General features: G+C 36.6%; 1 protein-coding gene across 2 annotated transcripts in view; it reads right to left on the bottom strand.

Moving 5' to 3' along the window:
- Positions 1–13746, bottom strand: part of RHBDD1 (rhomboid domain containing 1) — a 134451-nt gene that overhangs the window by 55236 nt on the left and 65469 nt on the right. For both annotated transcript variants that reach the window (XM_079132651.1, XM_079132650.1), the window contains one exon: positions 12087–12227. In XM_079132651.1, the coding sequence (XP_078988777.1) occupies positions 12087–12227 (141 nt within the window). The remainder of the gene's footprint in view (positions 1–12086; positions 12228–13746) is intronic.

Here is a 13746-nt window from a genome sequence, read left to right as displayed (position 1 = left end):
GTCAAACACCATTTTCCTGACATTTCCCAACACCCCATATCTCTTTGTTGCTATCCCCTCCACCCAAGTCCATTACTAGAGAATAACTGAACTAGAAGGGATTCTGAATAGTACTCGATTCAACTTCATTTTAAACAAACAATAGCAAAATGGAGATCTGATCAGAGTCAATGACTTGCACCTCAAATAAAGTAGTCAATGAATATGATAAGGTTGAAACTTAGGCCACTGAAGTTCCCATTCTTTCCTTACAGATTTTAAAATTTGGATGTAATTTACTTATTTTTCTCAAAAATTTCTACAAAATAAAGGAACAAGATGAATGCTAGTTTTCCATACATGTTGCTTCAGTAAAAGAAAATGTACAACTTAAAGCAAATCCTTTTTAACTTAAAATATACTTCAAGTAACCTCCATGAACATGTGATGCTTATAAACAAAATTCATAGATATTATCAAATGATCTGTTAACAATAAAAGCACTAGATATTAATTTAGAACCTAAATTTTTTTCCAATATGTCTTCCCTTATAATTTTACATCTAAAAACTAAGAGACAAAGCAGCAATCAATTTCATTCTCAAGCCAAGACCTTTGTAGTATATTCCACCACAGTGTCACATATGGCTAACCAGCTACCCCAACTGCACAGTGTAGGCTGGGATGACAACTCTGCCTGATTTTCACAAGGGAGCCAAAGTGTGATTGTGGCCATTTGCCTTTCAGAAGAGTCTAAGACGAGAAGCACGAGTTATTTCACATGTCAGTAAAGATTTCCAGCTTTAACCAGTACACATGCTCCAGGCTGGCAGACAGAAGTTGAAAAGGACAGAGCTTTGTACCCAGTGCCAGCTGAACTTGGTGGCGGGCTATTAAAGAGAAAAAGAAGCACAAATTACACATGGAAGGATATGGGGGAGGGGAGAGAAGGAAAAAAAAAATGAAATGAGCTAATGTTCCTGGTTGGCATCTGCCTTTTGACTCAAAAAGAGATGGCTCTCTTCCAAAATTTTTCTATTATTATGGTATCAGCTGCTTCTTGGACGTGTTTATAAAAGCCAAGACTGCCAACAGAACAAGACAAGATTTCTGTTAACATTAGTAAGTGTGCAAGTCCTTGAAATGGAGATTTTGCTATTTTTTTCTACAAAAGCTACTTTGGTATTATTCCCAGCATGTAATTATGGCCAGGTACTATTAGAAATATGATGATGGCAAATTCTGAGGTTAAAAATTGCTAACTTTATTCTTTATCTTTATAATATATTTAAATAAAGAACAGACTGAAATTAATTGGTACAGGACTGGCATTGTTTCTACCAAATGAATTTGTTAGTTGGCCCTTTCAAATTCAGCACTGTTGGTGGCTACTGCACTAACATCCCTTAATAAGAAAAACAGAAATCAAAGAAAAAACTATTTACTCAAGTCTTTTTAGTAGGAACCATAATTTCCACCAACTTCATAAAGGAAAAATTCTCTTTAATTAAGAGGAGCAGCAGTAACAGCAGCACCAGCTAGTAAAATAAATGTGTAAGCAACGACAGATTCAAGCCCCAATGACGAATAAGGAACGCTCCAGCTTCTACAAGGAACCTAGAAAGCTGGAGAAAGCAATTCTTCCATGATCACAATAAACAAATACAGCGACAATCAAAAACTGGCCTTGAACCTTCAAGAGCAGAGGTGGCTGGGAAACCAACTAAGCCTTAATCTAAAAGGTGCACACACACTTGCTTCCTGAGGACGGCTGCTGGATACCGGAAAGAGTGAGGTCAACTGATGACTGGTTAAGGCTGAGAACACAGAACTCTTGGGGCTGTGATATGAAGGAATTCCCACCCATGTTCAAGCCATTCTCAGGTCCTCGCCTAGTCTCACAAAGACCGGTGGGAGTCCAGAGAAATGCCCTTTTTCATCTTGGCAGCCACTGAAGGTGTGAGCGGCTGCCTAGATTCTCCCGCTGTGGCCCCAGGGAACAAAAGCCTGACTTCCTGAGGGGGACAAGGACCGGTTCCCACTAGGGAACTAGCAGAACACTGAGAAGGCGCGGGGCCAAACCCAGGGCATGGTGGCTGCCAGGGTCAAAGGTCAATCAGAACAGACCCCACCTGCTCCGACCACCAGACTAAAGGTACAGAGGAACAAACACAGCGCCACTGCACTAGGAGAGGCCCAGGTGAGTGGAAGGAGAAGCCTCCTGAGCCGCAGCACTAGTTTTAAGCAGGCACTGAGCAAGAAGGAATCGGCCCCATCCTCCAAACAAGTCAGCACTAGAGGAAACTGAATCTTTGGTGTATCCAGGGTAAACAAAGCAACGTCTACATTCAATATCACTCAGGTGAACCCCCTGTGATTCAAAATACTCACAGTATTCCATAGAACAAGCAAATAAATATAGAAGGCCTGAACAACAGTGTTGGCTAAGTTCATCTAACTACCCTTTGTGAACATTCCACCCAACAATAACAGAATGCATATTCAAATGTGCATGGCATTTGCACAGGGATGAACTCTAATATACTGCAACTAAGTGTGATTTATCTTGACCGTGCAACCTTGCTTCAACTTCAGAAATCTATATAACTCAGTATGTTAATAGAGTAACAAAGAAAAAATATATAACCATCTCAAAAGACATAGAAAAAAATTTAAGTACAATTTATAACAGCATTCTTTCCCCTGCAAAAAATGATAAAATACTTAGGTATAAATCTAAGACGGTGAATAGAAGATGTGTATGTTCAAAATTATAAAACATTGGTCAAAGAAATAAAAATCTAAATGAGCAGAGAAACATACTGTATTTGTTGTTACTTTTATTTTTATGTTCTTTTTAGTATATTATAGCTGTACACGATAGTTGGGTTCATTCTGACACAATCACACATGCGTGGGATTGAATTTACTCCACTCAGTCCCGAGTGCCTCCTCCCTCCGCACTCTCCTTCCTCAACTCCACTGGTCTTCTGTTTACTTATTTCTTTTCACAGATATTCACAGAGGTGGAATTCACTGTGGCATATTTTTACATGCACGTAGCATGATTCTGTCAAATTCATTCCACATTTCCCTCCCTTTCTGGCCTGCTGCCTCCCCCTTCGTTCTCCTACTCCACTGATCTCGCCTATCTTTAACAGGTCAGATTCCCCCTTTTCTCCTTACTTTGTTCTAGTTTCCACATATGAGAGAAAACATTCAACCCCTGATTACAAAACTCATCATTAAGATGTCAACTCTTTTCCAATTGATCTACAGAACCAAAATCCTAGAAAGACTTTTCTAGATATCATTAAGTTCCTTCTAAAATTTATGTTTGGGAAAGGAACTACAGTAACCAAAACAATTTTGAAAAAGAATAAAGCTAAAGAATTCACACTACCTGATTTTAAGACTAACCACAAAGCTAAAGAAACCAGAGTGTAGTATTGGTGAAGGAACAGATGAATGGAAAGGAATATAGAATACAAAAATAGACTCAAGTAAATATAACTAACTGTTATTTACCAAAAGTAAAGAGGCAATTCAATGGAGAAATGGTTATCTTTTCAACAAATACTGTTGAAATACTTAGACGTGGACAGTATTCACTTTTATACTTCATATCAATACAAAAAAAAAAAAAAAAAAAACAAAGATGGGTGATAGACCCAAATTTAACACTCAAAACTAGGAAACTCTTAGAAGAAAATGTGGGCAAAGCCATCATGGTTTTGGATTAGGGGGAAAATTAGATATAAAACTAAAAGCTTTGGCTATTAAAAATTAGTAAATTGTACCTCATCTAAACTAAAATCTTTTACACCACAGATGTTACTGATAAGAGATTGGAAAGATAAGTCAAAGACTAGGTGAAAATATTTGAAAATCATGTATCTTATAAAGGACTAGGATCCAGAACATATAAAATAAAATTTTTTTAGACCCAGTAAGAAAAACAATCCAATAAAAACTAGGCAAAATAATGAATAAACTTCAGCAAAGATGATACCCAGGTGGCAAATAAACATATGGAAGGAAATATCATTAGTTATTAGAGAAACAAATTAAATCTACAACCCAGACAACCATTTATACCTATTAGAATGGCTAAGATGAAAACTGAAAATACCAAGTGCTGTAGAATATCTGAAACACGTGGAACTCTCATATGCTGTACGTAGGAATGAAAAATGGCACAGTTTAAACAGTTTCTTGTAAAGTTAAATATGCACTTACCATTTAACCCAGCAAAACCACTTCCAGGTATTTACTTAGGTGAAAATTTATGTAAACACTAATACCTGTATATGCATTTTTATAGCATCTTTACTCATAGGTGCCCAAACCTAGAAATAACCCAAATGTCCTTCAACTGATGAAACGATTAAAAACAACAGAGAAGTTGTGGTATATCCATTCAACAGAATACATTTCAACCATGAAAGGGAACAAATTATCAAGAACCTTAACTAGTACTTAATCAACGTACTTAACCAAGTAAAAGAAGTCAGACCTCAAAAGATAAAGGTTGTATGGTTCTATTTAGAAGACATTCTGGAAAAAGCAAAGCATTCTGAAATAACGGCAACCAGTTTTAAGATTAGGGGAGAGGGAAGCTGACTACAAAGGGAAAGTGAGAGAGAAATTTTTGGAGTGATACAATTGCTCTGTATCCTGATTTGGGATACATAAAACTCTACAGTTTTGAAAAATTTCACGTTTGTACACCTCAAAGGAAAGATTTTACTATAAGGAAACTTAAAGAGGTAACTAAGGACTGGGCTGTGGCTCAGTGGCAGAGGGCTTGCCTGGCATGTGTGAGGCCCTGGGTTTGATACTCAGCACCACACATAAATAAATAAAATAAAAGATCCATTGGCAACTCAAAACAATTTTTAAAAAACAATTTTTTAAAAGAGGTAAATAAAAAAATCAACACAAAACTCAATGAAATAACTGATAGTTTTGCAAAGACCATCAAAGACTATAAAAACCATTAGTTAGATGGTTGCTGGGAAACAGGATATTCATAGAGTAACACAGCATCACCTTATCTTGGACATGCTAAGCAATGAGGGGGAAAAAACGTATTTTTGCAACTGAGAGATCTGAACTCAGTGATCAGACTCAAGCCAGTCTCAGTGGACGGCCCAACACAGCATTTCTCCTGCTGTGATGCAACGTGAAGAACAAGGCGTCACCTATGTTGTGTTTGTGCTGAAAATGTCTGACCTGAACTTAATTAAGTCCTCAAAGGTAAGTGTCAATATATCGAAACATAGGAGTGGAGGAATAAGTTAAATAACACCATGAAGGAATAATTAGATAAAATGTGGAACTTCTAAAATCCAATGAGTGTAGTCTCCTGAAAAAAAAAAAATTTATCAAAAGCAGGGTGTCGTTTTATATAAAAAGAAATAATCAAGTGCAACACTGGAAGAAAATTTGGCTATAAAAGATGTTTTCTAAGAAAACTGAGGCATTCTGTATTTGGACTACAAATTAGATGTAATTAAAGAAATTGAAAAAGACCTTAGAAGATGGAAAGATCTCCTATGCTGTTGGATAGGCAGAATTAACGTTGTCAAAATGGCTATACTACCAAAAGCATCATACAGATTTAATGCAATTCCTATTAAAATCTCAATGACATTCTTCATAGAAATAGAAAAGCAATCATGAAATTCATTTGGAAAAATAAGAGACCCTGAATGGCCAAAGCAATCCTTAGCAACAGAAATGAAGCAGGAAGCAGACCTTAGACCATAATCAGAGTCATGATAACAAACATGGCATGATGTTAGCACCAAAACAGACATGAAGACCAATAGTACAGGATAGAAGACACAGAGAGAAACCCACATAAATACAGTTATCTCATACCAGACAAAGGTGCCAAAAACATTCATTGGAGAAAAGAGCCTCTTCAACAAATAGTGCTTGGAAAACTGGAACTCCATATGTAACAAAATGAAATGAAACCCCTGTCTCTCACCCTGTACAAAACTCAACTCAAAAGTGGATTAAAGACTGAGACACTATAACAGAGACCTTGCACCTAATAGAAGAAAAAGTAGGCCCAAATCTTCACCATGTCAGCTTAGGAACTGATTTCCTTAACAAAACTTCCAAAGCGCAAGAAGTAAAATTAAGAATCAATAAATGGGATGAATTCAAACTAAAAAGTTTCTTCTCAGCAAAGGAAACAATCAAGAACATGAAGGGAGAGCCCACAGAATGGGGGAAAATCTTTGCTACTGGCACTTCAGGATAGAACATTAATCTCCAGGACATATGAAGAACTCAAAAAACTCAACACCAAAAAAACCAAATAACCCAATCAATAAGTGGGTTAAGGAACTGAACAGACTTCTTCCCAGAAGAAATACAACTAATCAATAAATATATGAAAAAACATTCAAATTCACTAGCAATTAAAGAAATGCAAATCAAAACTACTCTAAGATTTCATCTCACTCCAGTCAGAATAACAATTATCAAGAATATAAGCAACAATAAATGTTGGCAAGGATGTGGGGGAAAAGGTATGCTCATACATTGCTGGTGGGACTGTAAACTGGTGCAACCATCATGGACAGCAGTATGGAGATTCCACAGAAAACTTGGAATGGAACCACTATTTGACCCAGCTATCCCACTCCTCCATTTGTACCCAAAGGACTTAAAATCAGAATACTACGATGACACAGTCACATCGATGCTTGTAGCAGCTCAACTCACAGTAGCCAAACTATGAAATCAACCTAGATGTCCTTCAACAGATGAATAGATAAAGAAAATATGGTATATATACACAATGGACTATTACTCAGCCTTAAAGAAGAATGAAATTATGGCATTTACAGATAAATGAATAGAACTGGAGAATATCACACTAAGGGAAATAAGCCAATCCCAAAAAAACAAAGGCTGAATGTTTTCTCTAATATGGGGATGTTAATTCACAATTAGGGGGTTGGTTAGGGAAGAATAGAGTTACTTTGGATTAGGTAGAGGCGAGTAAAGGGAGGGGAGAGGGTATGGAGGTAGGAAGAATAGTAGAATGAATTGGACAATGTTACCCTATGTACATATATATGATTACATGACAGATGTGATTCTACAACATGTACTACCAGAAGAAGGAGAAGTTATACTCCATTTATGTATGATGTGTCAAAATGTATTCCACTGTCATGTATAACTAATTAGAACAAATAAAAAATTAGATGTTATTTGGAAATGACTGCTAATTTTCTTTGATGTGACAGTGGTAGTGTGGACAAGTAGCAGAAGGTCCCTTGCTCTACAAACACTGAAGTGTTTAAAGACACAGTAACAGGATGTCTGCACCCACTCTCTAAGGATTCGGCCAAGACAACTCTTCCACACATCTTCTCTTGGACTCTCACGTACATACACACAAGCTCTACGTTCAAATGAATGTGGGAAAAACACCAAACCATACTCACATGAAGATCTAGAATAACCCTGGAATACTGAAGATTCTAATTAGTTGTGCGATTAAGAAACCAATTTATTAAATGAATGTTTTCCAAACTTGTTCAATCACAGAATTTTATTTCCAATGAATGTTTTAAACAGCACTGTAACTAGCTTCAAGACAACAGGTCTAGAGAGACTTCTTGAAGCCCTTTATACAGTAACAGAGGATAGCAAAGCAATTAGCTTTATAAATTGTTACAAATTGTTAATTTCATTTTAATTTTAATTTCCTTAAAGCACTTTGTGATTGTCTTAAAACACTAAAGAGACATTTTTAAAAAGGTCTTTATTATTTTTTACTTTTTCTCCTATGAAAATATATTTGTTTGTGTTTTTATTTTGTAAACTTCTGATCATATGGTACATGCAGTTTTGTACCTTATATTTTTCATTTAATAATTAAGTTATAATCATAGTTTCACACTACTACCTTTTTAAAAATATTATTTTTCGCAGATGCATAATATTCTAACTTTATAACTAAACTATCACCGATTTAACCCTTATTCACACTGTAGTACTCAATCTACCTAACCCATTAAGTCCTACTGTCCTTATGTGGGACACATAAAAACTTAAACTGAGCAACAAATATACTTCTTATAGTAACGTTTGAAGTAAGTATTATATTTTTATAGTGCTATTTTCTTGAAAAAGTAATAGGTGAATGATTAAAACATATGGAAATATGTATATGCACTTCATATATATATGAAAATATATTAAAAAGATACATTGAGTTCTAGATTATCATTTCCATTTTATTTTAATGCATGTATGTCTTTTGCTTAAACATTTGCAGATTTGAAAACCTGGACTTAATGGGCTATGTTTATGCTATTATATTTAATGATAAAACAAACAAATGGCACACCAATTTTGGACCTTAGATCTAACATTTTCTCAGGCTAGATTTCTAGTCCAAGAAATCACTGAAGGTAAGCCTCTTGATTACATATTCTGAATGTGTTTTCCAGAAAATTATATCAATTTATATTCTCATCAGTAGCATATAGAAATGCTTGCATCACCACCAACACTTAATGAGGTAAGATGAAAAAAAGTAATTCTCGCTGATATATAGCAAATTATTCTCAGATACACATTGGCCATTTGTAAATCTTTTTTTGAATTATATATTCAAATCCATTTCCATTTTCCTAATCGGGTTAGTATTGATTATTATACTGTATGGGTTCTTTAATGACACTGTCAAATGTTTTGTTAAAAAAATCTAGTGTTTTTTCCTTCTATAATTTTTCATTGTTTTTCTGATTAGAAAGTCCTGTGTTCAAAAACGAACAATAACTACCCATTTATATTTCTTCTTTTTATGCTGCTTCTTTTAAAAATATATATTTCCCTATTTTTATATTTCATTCATTTTGGAATGTGAAGTATGCTACTTTATCATGATAAAAAACTATTTTCCCCTTGAGCTACATAATTAATCCAGCAAAATTTATTCAATAAACAATCATCTAACAAGTTTTCTACTCCATAAAATAAAAAAGATGAAATATGCTGGAAGTGGAACACATTCACTGTAATACAGAATGCTAAACGAGGTTTCAGGTTATCAAGTGGCTATTTGGGTGACAAATGTCAAGTACTCAGGGCTTTTGTGATTTTTCTGTGACTAGAAAATACATCTGTAGAAGAAAAAGAAGTGAAAAATCTATGACTTTGTTAAAAAGAAGGGTGAGATGATGAAAATAGTTGAATACCAACTCTGTGCATCTCTTTCACAGCAGTTTTACACTCTGAAAATCGAAACTTAACTCCAAAGTAGAAGCCAAATTTTCCCACGCAAACAATTAATTAGGCAGAGCTAGAAACAAAACCCTCAGCTTCAAAATTATCTTAGAAATAGGCTTCTCATCAAAAGTAATTAAGTCTTACAGCCTCTGATGTATAAAAACCTTTCTTCGTAAAGTAAAAAATAATTCTTTTAACTTCACTGTAATGTTTTAAAGATGAAAAACATAAAAATTACTTAAAAGTAGAAGAAAATTTTAAGTTATTTCTGTTGTCATTCAGTATACTGTTCTGAGTATTTTTATAAGAAGTTTTTAAAAATAGGATTAAATTTATGAAAAAAAATCAACATTGATATATTACTTTCTGAAATCTTTCAAGGTAGTATGTGTCTGATTCCCCCTTCCATTACTAAATGCTTAAATATTATTTATTTTTAAGCAGGAAAAATAAATACTAACTACTTAACATTAGCCTAGTGATAAACATTCTTTAGTAATGAAAAAAGTCTCAGAAATTCACTTGAGCTTCCTTTTAATCAACAGAATGTTAGACCCTTCTTCTGAAGCTTTATTCCAGGCCCTATAACTGCTCCAAACTCACCAAGTCCATCAGAGGGTACTTTCACCTACTCATCTCCTGCACTCTGGTCTCTGAGAGATATGAAGACAAATTACTCAAAGAAGTCATACTTTCTTTTACTTTCTGAGAAAGACACCTGTACTTCTATTATTAATTACCTGCCTAACTACTGATGGGGGCATATAATAAGTCATTAGAAATAAAGCTTCAAATCCCGGTTTTCAGGATTGCACAGCCCAGGCCTGCTTTTAGTGATGACGATACTGGCTAACTACTGATAACATGTAATGCAGTGATTACAAAAATGGCTCCAATTCTCTACTTTTCCCTCTATCAATAACCTCTGCAATGCAACTGCATTCCTCCAACAAGAGGGGGAATCTGTTTTCCTTTCCTATGAATCTGCTTAGTTAACAAAACACTACGGAACTGACACCGTGCCGTCATAAGCCTTGATGGTTTTCACATTTTCTCTTGGAAACCTTACACTGTGTCCTTGTGAATGAGCCCAGGCTAGTCTGCTGGATGAGGACGGATGCATGGCCCAATCACCAACATCAGAGGACAATCAGTTATGTAAATGAGGCCATGCTAGACCAGCCAGCCCCCAATAGACCACTGCAGACACTGTAGCTCACCGGCCAAGTTCAGGTAGCCTGGCCCAGCTGACCCACACACTCGTGAGCAAGGATAAATGATTCCTGTTTTAAATCACAAGTTTCAGGGTCATCTATCCATCATGATAGTTCTCATTCTCTTCACTTGAGAAATACTGACTTATCTCTTCTAAGCTTCTCCTGTCATCTGCATAATCCAGGTTCTTCCTTCTCGTTGGTATTATTACGATGCAGCCTTCCAGCAGGACTACCCACGTGCTGTCATGCTCCACCTCCAAACACATTTTTGTTCAACCTATATTGTCTGTGTACTCTCACAGTCAAGTGTAGTGCCTGCTACCCTGTAAGTGCTCGATCTGTGTTTGTAGAATGACTGCTGCTGGATTCATAAACAAAGGACAAGTCTGAACACATCAGACTCTCATGCAGAGTTCCATGGGTATTTATGCCCTATGCTGATCCGTTTTTCACTTGGCCTATTTAGTTCTAGGACTTCTAGCCCCAGCCTAGCTTCCCACTGTTCTCCCCCTTTCTCCTAATGCTATGTTCAAAAGTGAGGGGGGCGATGAACACACCCCTTGTTTCTGTGTCCACAATGTCTCTCAGAATCCTGCCTAGACACCCTTCCATGATTCTGCAAATTCTACAAATTCTTGAAGGTCCAGTTCAAAGGCCACCTCCTCTGTGAAAATCTAATAACTCTAGTTAAGAAAAAGCTCACCTGCCTCTTTTTGCCTCCAGCTCTCAGGGCCTCTCTCAGGCAGGAGGCCCTCGATCCTGTGGTTACTTGTGCAGTGTGTAAGCATCTGCTCTGCCAGAGAGCGTGAGCCTCCTCAGGCAAGTTCCGGCTCCCACCCTCTCTGTTCCATTTGTACTTAACAGTGTGCTTCGCAGAACATAGTAAGACCGTCGCAAATGCTTAGTGAATGAGTGGGTGCTTTTTAGCCACTACTAAAAAACAATCAAAAAACAACAATAGAAGCTGTAATAATCTCATAAGTCAAACACAGAACAAAGATGGCAGAATAAATACGCTGGTTATCATACAGCTGTTTATAGAAGACCCTTCTGGAAGACCTATTAAAAATACAGGGCTGGGGAGATAGCTCACCTGGTAGAGTGCTTGCCTTGCAAGCACAAGGCCCTGAGTTCGATCCCAAAAAAAAAAAAAATACAAATTCCTAGGCTCTGCTCCCAGAGAGACTGGTTCAGCAGAATTCAAACCTGAGTTTGTGTGGTTCCTCTGAGTTTGAGGGAGGTCTGTGGGAGGCTTATGGCAACTCCCTGATACACAGTGACACAGAGCTTGCTTTATAGATACAAAATCTAAAGTGACCCCTTTGTTCACACGCCAAAGAAATTTTTTGAGTTTCTTGACTTTAATGTCAAAGCGTTAGGTATAGCAGGCCTATAAAAAGAACCACTTTAACAATATCTACAGTCTGGCGCCTTATTAGCTCAGGTTGCTGGGAATACGGCATCACACCCCATTCTTTGTAATCACAATCTGCACACATTTTTTCATCTATATATCTTTTTTTATAAACTATTTAAAGTTTAATTTTCTACAAATAGCTCTTTTTCAGGCCACCTGACCACATGAGGTATGCTTCAAAATAACTGAGGGCACAAGACTCTTACCTTGGTCCCGGAGGCTGGCTCGTAATGCTCTCTCCAGCTGTTCCTCTTCACTCAGTCCTGCTGTGTACACATCGTAGTTCCTAGGCACTTCACTGTACCCCGGCCTGCCATAGGCATAATGATTCTGATATCCAGAATGCCCTGTAGGCACAACAAAAAGGTTACCGGACACAGCGACAGATTATTCTTTTGTCTCAGACTTCCTGCTTTCCACAACCAAAGGCAAGCAAATAATTCAAGTCATGACCCTCAAAATAAGACAGGGTGACCAATGGTAAATGCCTCCACCAAGGGTGGGCAATGATTACCTTGTTTCTGTCGTACCCACAGCGACCAATGTGGACCCAGACATGAATGACACCTTGTGTTCATGAAGAAAGGAGATAGTAATGTAGAAGGCAGTCAGAGGTCCTGGAGAAGGAACTAGAGAATGGGCTGCCCACGTATGGAGTAAAGTCTTTGAGTTTATTCCGTACATGGAGTCTTTCTGTGAAGCTCTGACTTGAGTCAAGAGAATGGTGGAAAGAGTTAATGAGGTGGCTCAGTACCAGGAGGCGCAGACCAATGTTTAGCATATACACTACAGGATGTCTGTGCTGAGCATACTTCAGGAAGTAGTAGCAAGGTTACACAAGTCAATTTCTCTGAAATTATAATTCTATGCCAGAGACGAGGGTTCATATTAATAGCACTTTCCAAAAAAGTGGCTGCTAGATAAAATGACTATATAACTCAACAGTTTTCAGTATATTTATACAGTTGTACCATTATCACCGCAACGAATTTCAAACATTTTTATCAACCCCAAAGAGAAATTTGTACATTTTAGCTAACATCTCTCAACCTCCCATCCCTCCCAGTTCTTCTAATTATTATAATACTCTTTTAGTTGGTTTTCTTTTACTAAATGTCCCTACAGTAACAAAAATGAATCATCTAAAGAAACCTTTAATAAAATTGTTTGGGATTTTGGAGCTAATTCTGAGAAACTTTGCACCTATGTGGTATAGTGGGGATTTACTAAATACTTCAAATAAATCAACTTCCATGTTCTCTCATACATGTTTCCTATGTGAAAATGTTAATATTATTGATATTTAAAAAAAGGAGATGATGATAAGTAAATTTTCCAAATCCTTATAATGGTCTATCATCAAACTGGAATATGGATACAATTTTAAAGACAATGTTCCTTCTCAATAGAACCATCAGAAAAATTTAGCTCCCACTGATGTACTGGGGATAACCCCCTGCCCCAAGCAAATTTCATATCCTTAGCATAGAGGAAACTGAGGCAGTTACAAATATTGTTTTCCACACCATTCATCAAAACATAAGCCTTCCATACAAGAGCAAATGGTCAAACCAAAAATAATATATCCACTTCACAAAGAACAAAAGAAAAGGACAACCCCTTCAAAACACTATTAAAATATTTCTGGATAAGTCACCAAATACCATGGAATGCTTCAACAATCTCTGAATAGAGAGACTGCTCAATTCTCTTAGAACACCAAAAGCATATTGGGTAATTTCCCACGATGGCTCATTATCACTTTCAAATTCCTGTGGAATGTCATTGTGATATAGAAGGTCTAAGCAGCATTTCTACCTATCCAACCCCCAAAACACTCAGCTAATTCAAAATCCAAATAACCCA

Source organism: Sciurus vulgaris, assembly GCF_902686455.1.
Source record: "Sciurus vulgaris genome assembly, chromosome: 3".
Taxonomy (NCBI): Eukaryota; Metazoa; Chordata; class Mammalia; order Rodentia; family Sciuridae; genus Sciurus; species Sciurus vulgaris.
The sequence above is the reverse complement of the archived record's forward strand: the minus strand, read 5'-3'. Positions and strand labels throughout refer to the sequence as shown.